The 10453-nt window shown below is 36.8% G+C and overlaps 1 protein-coding gene across 1 annotated transcript; it reads right to left on the bottom strand.

The window, feature by feature from the left end:
- On the bottom strand, positions 1 to 4316 carry LOC130738575 (disease resistance protein Roq1-like). Its single transcript, XM_057590610.1, has 2 exons — positions 3752 to 4316; positions 1 to 1293 (listed from the first exon to the last, which is right to left on the bottom strand). Exons 1-2 carry the CDS (start codon positions 4231 to 4233, stop codon positions 102 to 104), a joined length of 1674 nt encoding a protein of 557 aa, XP_057446593.1. The 5' UTR covers positions 4234 to 4316; the 3' UTR covers positions 1 to 101.
- Positions 4317 to 10453: the final 6137 nt, after the last annotated feature.

The following is a 10453-nucleotide window of genomic DNA, read 5'->3' as shown; positions in this document are numbered from 1 at the left end:
TGACAAATCAATTGATATACATGCATATATATATATATAAGAACTTCAACACAAGTATATAGAGAAATTTACATACTATAAGGAGGAAAAGGAGTACCGTGTCAATATTCATAGCAGTAATAGTTAAAAGAGATAAGTCGAAGTTTAAGATGAAAGGCAAAACTATCCATACCAATCTCACTCACCGTATTTTCTCTTAAAACTTGAACTATATCTTTATGAAACCACAACCTACTGCGCTTTCCAGGCTCTTCCGGAGATTCTTGTCGGACAATTTCTTTGCCCATATCCTCTATCAAGTCATGTAATGTCACATAACCAAACCCAATAATTTTAATTAGAGATTTTTCCGCCAACACTCCTATGTGATGTTTCTTGTTGTCATCATAATGAGCATGAAGTATTTTTTCAAGTTTTGTCAACTTATATCCTCTGAAGCAACAAGCAATGTCAAGAAAAACACTCTTCTCTTCTTCATCCAATGCATCATAGCTCACCTTGAGTACCTTTTGGATCTCTTGAATGGGAATCTTTTCATACCGATCTAATGCATGTTTGCATTCTTCTATGCTTTTTTTATACAGGTAAGAACCTATAACTTCCAAAGCCAATGGAAGACCAGCAGCATAAGTTACTACACGGGATAAAATGTCAACATAACTTGGACTAATTTCATTAGTTTTGAAGGCCTTCCATTTGAGCAACTTAAGAGCATCTTCATTCTTCAACTCCCCCATCTCATACTTTCTTTCAACCATATGACTTGTTAGCAATTGTTGGTCCCGTGTCGTAATAATTACTCTACTGCCGGGACCAAACCATTCCGGCCTACCAACAATAGCTTCCAATTGCTCCCGCTTGTCGACATCATCTAGAATCAAAAGAACCTTCCTTTGTCGGAGCCTATGTTGTATTATTGAGCTTCCCTCCTTAACACTTGTTAAGTCAACATTCATTTTTCCAATTATTTTAGAAAGAAGGGTCTTTTGAAGATGTAGTAGCCCATATCTATTTGAATTTTCTCCAACATTTTCGAGAAAACAAGAACCTTCAAAATCGCTTGCAATTGAATTATAAACTGATAGAGCAAGGGTTGTTTTACCAATACCGCCAATCCCATGGATTCCTACCATGTGAACTCTATCATCAAACCCAACATCCAAAAGCAATTTGAAATTTGACTCTTTGGACTCCAATCCAACTGGGTAATCAGCAACATGTAAAGTAACACATTTGATATTTCTTGAGACTTCTTCAAGGATCTTCCCAATAAACTCATATTCATATCCATCCCTGCCCAAAAGAGAAAAATGAAGTTTGTTGAAATGTACTACATCAGTTTTTACAGAAAAAGATAAGAAAAAAAATTAAAATAAGATGATAAACTAACCATAAATAAAACAACACAACACCTTTTCAAATTCTCAAAACTGTAACCCGAAATCTTATCTCTAAAAGAAACTGCGTCTCTCCCTTTCTCTCGCTCTTCTCTGCACTGCAGTAGCGCCCCCTCTCTCAAATTCTTCTTCGTTATTCTTTTCTCGTTCCTCACAAACCCCCACCATAAAAATACACATTTTTAAAGGAAAAAATTAATCATTCAAATGGAAGACTCTTGTGATAAATTTTGGGGGTTAGAATTTGTGATCTAAGGAAGCAGAAGAGTAGCCACCCCTTCAAGGTTAATTTCTCATTTGATTTTTTTTAGGTATACTCACAACTCATATATTTAAAAAAACAACACTATAGTGTATGTTAGACTTGGGTAGAATTATTCTTAGAGCTTTGAGCACATCTTTGCGTATTTATAGTTGCTTAAGGGTAGTATGACATGAGATAATAGTAGCTTAAGATTTAAAGGTCAAGTTTTGAAGAGCTTATTTGAGTTTATCTGACAATATAAGTTCTTATGTCAGTTGGGAGAGTTTATGCAAACAGCTTATGTCCTGCCATAAGCTATTTTCAGCTTATTTTCATAAGTTACTCAGGATAGCTTATGAAAAACAGCTTATGCTTATACACAGCTTATTTTTAATTTATTTCAATAGACTTTAAAAATAGCTTATGAATAAGCGCTTATGGTCATAAGCGCTTATGACCATAAGCGTTTAATTAAGCTGTTTTTCCAAACGGGGCCGAAATTTATTATTGGTGTACATATTGGCATGCTAATGGTTTGTTCGGGTATCCTGGAGTTGTAGGGAGCAATCGTGTTGATTTTTCGTAGTTGGGAGTGGTTTTCAATTTTTTTTTTTGTATCTAGATACTGGTAAGATTTAAACCCTAGACTTGGAGAATTCTAATCCATCAAGTACCATTTAGGCTATCCGTATCGGTAGGGGTTTTCAATTATTATGACGTATTTAAGTATTCCATAATTACAAGTTAAATTATTTTATCATATTGTTTATTCATTTAAAATTGGGAAACATGGTTTTATTATTCTTGAACTTCTCAACGCTGTGAATTTTATTTAATTGACTTTATAGCATGATTGTGATTTGTTATGAGAAGAAGTTTACTCTGGTTTGAATTTAGAATGATGTGAAAATGAGAATGTGGTCTTGAGAGATCTTGATGAGTTTTGAAAGCTTGTGTCTGATACTTTTGGCATGAGTTTGTTTACATATTTGAAAGATTGTTTTGGGATCCTTGATAAGACCCCGTAGCCGTTAGCAAGGGTAACGACCTTGGTGCACCGGGTTATTTTGATTCTAGGACGAGAGAACTCAATGCACGGAGAGGGCTATCAACAAGATGTAACTTCTATCGACGATGTGAGATGACATATGATACGATAGAGGAAATAATTATTTATTAGATGAAGCTGCCCCTATCGGAGAGATGATCTCTTAGCAGGAGAGGTCTATGAATCAACGAGATGGAGTTTACTCATGGTTCATCATGTCTAACTCTACCATATTAAATTTCAGATTTTAATTTTTGCATAGATTGGCGTGATTTTATCAAATTCCTTTGAAATGATTACTTATAAATTTTACAAGTTTTAGCACGCTCATCATTGATATTATTAGAGCTGATATTGTTGATGATAGAAATTGTTTGTATAGAGTATAAGAGTGATGTGTTTCCCCTTCTTTTTCACGGTGATTTTATCAAATTTCACTTATTCATAAATTTTACAAATTTTATCACAGTCATCATTGAAATGGTTTGAACTAATTTGATTGATGATTGAAATTGTTTAACGTTGATTATGAGATTGAAAAATTTGTGTTGGATGTGTTTCCCTTATTGTTTATGGTGGTTGACTGGTTGCTAAATCTTTACCACTACCAGATCTCTGTGACTTACACCATCATTTATTTTCATCTACAGATATTCAAGCACCTGAGTAGAAAGCTATTTGCATATTCTAATCATTCAGTTTATCGTTTTGGTAGCTAGGACTCCTGTAGTGGATGATGACTTTATTGGTGTCTTTTATTGGATTTTTGTTATGATGCACATATAGGGAGTTTGAGTTTGAGGTGGATTGGTTTTGAACTGTTATTTTTGTTTTATTGATATTTGAATTTGGAATATTTTGAAAATAATTTTATGGGAAAGAGACTTGTCAGACTATTATGGTAGTATTTGCCCCAGTTACGACATAAGATTTTGAGTCATGTGGCCATACTCTTTTAAGGTTAATAATTAACTGAAATTATTATAATAACTAGAGAAAGCAGAGACTAGAGAAAAAAAAAAACTAGAGAAAGCAGAGAAACAAATATAAGAAAGAACATACCCTTGTTTGAAATGCCATCCAGACAAGTTAGCTACTTTCTGCAAAGACTTCCTCCATTTTTGCAACCTCTCCAAGTGATCCTTGAACCTCTCCTCATGCTTAGCCATTGCTTCTCCATAAGCTCCTGTCAGCTTTCGCACATCAGAAGGATCCACATCATAAAAAACCGGCCAGACCAACTGACCCTTTTCCTCAATGCAGTCAATGATCTTGGAAAGTTCTTCCAAGCAGAACGACGAAGATGCGTAGTTCTCAGAGAGAACAACGATGGCAATCTTGGACTGTTCAATTGCCTTGAGAAGTGATGGTGTGATTTGCTCCCCTTTGTGAAGCTCCTCATCATCAATGAAGGTGCGGAATCCTTTGTCATGGAGAGCTTTATACAGATTTCCAGTGAAACCTTGGCGAGTATCAGTCCCTCGAAAGCTGAGGAACACATCGTGGGCGAATCCATTGGCGGAGGAGGAGGGTAGCAGAGCCATGAGATGAAAGTTAGAAATAGTATGATGAAAGCTTTATGGTGCAGTGTTTGCGCTCGATGGAATTACTGATATATAGAGTAGAGCACAAGAATAGAAGGCTACATATAAATAATGTACCAAAACAAATCAAACCAAAACAAACATAGATATATTAATGAAACGCGGAGAAGACCAAAAGACTAGAAGACTAAGGAACGTGGAGAAGACCAAACGAGATTACTATGATGTTTCGTTTCGTGTGTTTTTCTGCAAAAAGACAGATCATGAAACAATATAGAAAAAATATTTGGGGTTTGCTCGCTTTTTTTTTTTTAAGTAGTCCTATAAAATATATTAAAAAGAAAGACTCAAGATGTTACCTTTCTTCTTTTTTAATTGGAGAGCGGATTGCAGAGCATTTTCTATCAACCACAATAATGTTCGTTTTACTGTAAGTTGCAGTTGTTTATTGCACCAAATGAATAGGATATAGGTAATATAACAGATGATTAGAACCCACCACGATAGGCTAACTGACACCCTAAGTTAAAATTATTTTAATAATTATATTCGGAATACAGTAACGGTTAATCTATTCGAGATACAGTGACGGTCTCTCCTAACAAATGATCTAACTTGTTTAGAACTATACCAATACCTTAGTACTAAAATAGACTACTTACTTATAAATATTAATTTTAATAGAAAATTTCTTACCACGATAGCAACCAATTCTCTTTCAATATATGTTGTCTTACTATAATGTGAAGTGTGTGGAGATGTAGCATGGTAAACATTTCAATTTAAACATATAACAATAAAATTAGTTTTATTTTTAGATGCAGATGAACTATAATTAAACTAGTTTAGAAACAGTATATCTCAGATAAGAAAAGGCATATCAGTTTATCTCAGACACCACTGCTATCTAGCTATTGGTGCCACTCATCCTTTTTGTATGAATTCCAATTCAATTATAATCAGTCAATGACTCAGAAAGTGAAAATATAGATTTTTTTAATATATGATGATATCTACGCTACTAGCCCGCTTTAGAGTGTCCATTGTGGTTCCATGTAGTGTAGGTTCTTTATTTTAGAAAATATGTAGTTACATGAAGAACTGAATTGTGTAGTTCCATTGAAGTGTACACTGAACATGAAATCCAAACTACCTTGGGAAATTTCTTTGGGAGCCAGAAACACATTGATGACTCGCTGCTTTTCATTGATTCAGGCAATATGTGAACAAGGATTCTAAGTCAGGAACTTGAAGAAACAAAGCAGCAGTTACTTCAAGAACTGATTTGGGTAGTGCCATTGAAGAGACTGAACTTGAAACCCAATATTAAAGAGCTGGCTTGGGGAATTTCTTTGGGAAGAAACACATTCCCAGCTTTCACTAATTTATGCTCATTGCTTCCGGCAATTTGAACAAGGATTCAGAATCAGGATCTTCATAAATAGGGGGTGTTTCCATAAATAGTTTGCATGAACCATGCAAAACTGTTTCTCATTCCCCAACACTACCTTAAGTTGATCTATTGCTTGAATGTTTCAAGTAGCTAATTAATCTTTTAGCACCGACTCAGGCACAATCCAATTTGGAGCTATAAAATTTCTAGTAAACTCTAAATATTAAATTCAACGAATTTCCCAATAATTCAGGGAAACTCTCAGGTGGCTTTTTTTTCAGTTATGATTGTTGGATGTTAGCCTGTTTTCTTTTGTTGATTTTGTGAATTGAGAAGGGCTTCCTGGATGGTCAGTTTCTGCAACTTCAGCAGCTACAAGATGAGAACAGCCCTGAGTTCGTACTTTGTAGTTAAGGTGATTTATCTCTTTAAAATATGTAGTTACTTGAAGAATTGATTTGTGTAGTGCCATTGAAGAGAACACTGGACTTACACTTAAGTATCTGAATCCATATCTATCAGCTCCGCTGGCACAACAAAGAGCTGCCTTGGGGAATTTCTTTGGGAACCAGAAACACATTCCCTGCTTTCACTAATTTATGCTCATTGCGTCAGGCAATTTGAACAAGTATTTAGAATCAGGATCTTCATAAAGAGGGGGTTTCCAATCCATAAATAGTTACATACTTCCTTGAACCTAATATGGCTTATCTGCGGATATTGCAGGGATACACGAAGCATGCAAAACTGATTCTCATTCCCCCACACCCTACTGTAAGTTGATCTATTATTTGAATGTTGCCGGTAGCTGATTAATCTTTTAGCATTGCCTCAGGTACAATCCAATTTCTAGTCCACTCTGAAGTCTGAATAAGCAATTATATTCTCCATATCCTTCCCAATAATTCAAGGAAGCTCTCGAGTGGCTTGATTTTCAGTTGTGATTGTTGAATGTTAGCCTGTTTTTATTAGTTGATTTTGTGAATTGAGAAGGACTTCCTGGATGATCAGTTTCTGCAACTTCAGCAGCTACAGGATGAGAACAACACTGAGTTTGAAGTTGGAGTGATTCTGAGAGGCTTCTCAAAGATCTGTCTTTTACTCTGTGAGTAGTATCCTTGTTACCCCCTGATCTATTCCTTCCCTTCCCTCATCAGTTAGTAGACAGCAACTATTTCTAAGTGATGACTTTGGAAAAGTTCTTGATCTTCCATTTTCTTGGGATTCCACCTGTGCAGACATCAGAAAGATATTGACTTCAACAAAAGACGATGCTAATGTTCACCTGTTAAAGGGTAGAAGCTCATGGTTTATAATTTTATTAAAACCAACCAAAAATGTAAATACCTACAGACTTTGAATAAATAAGGCTTTTTGTGGCCCTAAATTAATGAGTAGAGTTTTGTTCTCTGAAAAGCCATAACAGACTAATTAGCTAATCTTAACAAAACCCAAACTGATCATATTCATCTTTTCCAAGAGTTCATCTTTTGGGATTGGAGTTCTTTTGATAGAATGAGATATAGAGTGAACAACCTTAATCTGACCCAGCAATGATGAAAATTTTCATGCTATTCCTTTAAAGTTTAAGCCATCTTGATTTCGGTTGGTTTTCTCAAATGACCAGTTCAGATCTTCAACCTGCATTGAGAAACCAAGTGAGAAGAAAGAAATACTTCAAAAGAAAATTTCCTATAAAAATCTGCAACAAAATTATTTTAAAATTATATCATGATTTTTCCAAGTGTGCAAGGGCAGACGAAGAGATATTATATGTAAAATAGTACAAGGATATGAGAAGTATTAACAATGTTAAAACTAGACTAAAATTTCAGATGTCCGGTAACGGTTGTCCGCAAATAATTCACAGCTGGAGAATCCTTTGTTTAATCATGAACATAAAACAGATTTATGTATGACTAATGCCAAAAATTGTGGAGGAGAATAGAAAATAAAAAGGCTTAATTCCAATTTGGGCCCCTGATGTTTCAAGAATGGGCGATCCGCACCCCCCGTGTATAAAAGTTGCGGTCAAGCTCCCCTTTGTTACAAAACTGTGCTAACGAAGCCCTTCCGTTAGCTTCCGTCTGTTGACCAAACGGAAGTGGCTTACGTGTATTTTTAATTTCTTTAAACCTTTATTTTTTTTTCAAAAACATTCCCTCTAAATTGACCAAACCCGATTCCCCCCAAATTTTTCCCAAATTGAACCCTATATTTCCAATTGAACCCTAAATTCACCATTAGAACAAAGAGAAAGTGTGCGCCTTCAATCCCTCAAGTTCCTGGGTTTCTATCTCTGAATCAAACGGTTGCAGACCAAGATTCGTGCATGGCAAGGAGAGGGAGAGGTCGTGGACGGCGTGGATCGGCTGGAGCAAGGAATCCGAGGCAAACCCCTTCGCTGTCGAACAGTGAAGCTCCGCATGTGGTCCACACTGCTGGCCATTCGAGGTACCTTTTCCCTTCCTCTCTGTCGTTTCCTGTATATTTTATGGTTCAGGGTGTTTAATTTATTGCAATTTACTGTGGTTGTTGGAATCTAGATTGGCAACTGTACATATTTGGCATGGGGGAAAGTTTGTGACTCACCCTACGTATGACTATATTGATGGGGTCTGTGAAAGTGTTGAGAAGTGTGATGTTGATACCATAAACTCAATTGAGTTGGTAAAATTAGCCAGAGGTCTAGGTTACAGGTCCTTCAAAGTGTGGTACCTTCAACCTGGGTTTTCCCTTCAACATGGGTGCAGACACTTTTCAAATGATAGTGATGTGGTGAGGTTCTTGGATGAGCACATTGGGGCTGATGAAATTACATTCTACATTGAGACATTGACAGATGTTCCTGGATCTCTATCAGGCTTGGTAATTGATGATGATGATGAGGTTCAGATAGTCCCTGGACCTGAGGTTACTCAACCTGAGCTTCTCACTGGAACTGAAACTGAGGTTGTCACTCCACCAGAGGTCACTGAAGTTGAGCTTCTCACTGGACCTGAACTTGAGGTTGTCACTCCACCTGAGGTTACTCAAGAGGAGTTTGTCACTCCACCTGAAAGTGTTGCTGCTAAGGTTACTCAACCTGAAAGTGTTGAGGTTTCTCAACCTGACACTGCTGAGGTTACTCAACCTGAAACTAAGAAGGTTAGTCAACCTGAAACTGCTGAAGTTTTTATTGATGCTAGTTTTGTGAGAAGGTCTGAACCTGAGGTTTCAAGCGAAGATGAAGATTATGATGGCGGTTCTGAAGAAGTTGAAGATGACAGTGACGTGAGCCTTGATGACAGTGACTATGATGAAGCCTTTGACTGGAGTCAAGTTCTTCCAGTAGATTACAAAGTCCCTAATGCTGTTTGCAAAAGCCCAATTGTTGCCTATTTTGAAGATTTTGTGGATGAGAATGGGAGTTCTGAAGACCTAGAAAGTCCAGCAGAGGATAGTGATGAAGAAATTGACAATGTAAAGAGGAAGTTTCCAAAGTTCAAGGCTGGAGATGATGATTCTGTGATCAAATTTGAGGTTGGCCAGATATTCACAAATGCTGATCTGTTTAGAAATGCTGTGAGGAACTATGCTTTGTAGAATAAGAAGGATCTTGTGTTTGATAAGAATGATACAAAGAGGATTGTGATAAAATGCACTGAAAAGTGTCCATTTTACTTTAGGGCTTCCAAGTATAAACAAAATAATTATTTTCAGATTGTCACATTTAAGGATGAGCACACATGCTATTTGAGTAATAGAAACCGACAAGCAAGGCCCAGTTTTCTTGCTAAGAAGTTTGTGCACCTTCTAAGGCACACCCCTCATATGAAACTGAAAGCTTTAGCTGAGGAAGCTAGACATAGGTGGAGTGTGAGGTTGAGCAGATATCAAGTATCTAGAGCTAGAGTGAAGGCTTTAGCTATGATTGAAGGGGCAACCTTGGAGCAATATAAGCATCTCAGGAGTTATGGTGAAGAGCTTAGAAGAAGCAATCCAGGAACCACTGTCAAAATCAAAACCATGGCAGGTGCTGGTGTAGCAGTATTTGAGAGGATATATGTATGCCTAGCTGCATGCAAAAAAGCCTTTGCCACCACATGTAGACCTCTCATTGGTTTAGATGGGTGCTTCCTCAAAGGAGTTTATGGGGGGCAACTCTTGACTGCTGTTGGAAAGGATGGTAATAATCAGATGTATCCTATAGCATATGCAGTTGTAGAGGCTGAAACAAAAGATTCTTGGGAGTGGTTTGTGGACTTGTTATTGGCAGATTTAGACAGTATAGAGAGCAAGAGATGGTGCTTTATATCTGACCAGCAGAAGGTATATATTACTGCATTTTAATTACATTCTTACATGTTGGTTGAGCTGTTGTTTTAATTTTAAGACTAATTTTAATTACATTCTTACTTGTTGGTACTTGAATGTCTTGAATTACAGGGGCTTGTTCCTACACTGGCAGCAATGGATGAGAATGTTGATCACAGATTCTGTGTTAAACATCTCTATGGAAATTGGAGGAAGAAATACCCTGGACAGGAAATGAAAGGAGCACTTTGGTCTGCTGCAAGAGCAAATACTATGTCACATTGGGAGAAGACAATGGATAAGTTGAAAGAATTGAATGAGGAGGCTTGGAATGACATGAAGCAGATACCTATCAAACAATGGAGCAGAGCTGGCTATAGCACATACCCAAAATGTGACTTGCAAGTTAATAACATGTGTGAGGCCTTCAACAGAGCAATCCTAGAGTATAGGGATAAACCTATAATCAACATGCTTGAAGGATTGAAGTTCTATCTTACCAACAGGATTGTGAAGCAAAGGGATATGGTT

The sequence above is a fragment of the Lotus japonicus genome, chromosome 2 (genome assembly GCF_012489685.1).
Source record: "Lotus japonicus ecotype B-129 chromosome 2, LjGifu_v1.2".
NCBI classification, from domain to species: domain Eukaryota; kingdom Viridiplantae; phylum Streptophyta; class Magnoliopsida; order Fabales; family Fabaceae; genus Lotus; species Lotus japonicus.
The sequence above is the reverse complement of the archived record's forward strand: the minus strand, read 5'-3'. Positions and strand labels throughout refer to the sequence as shown.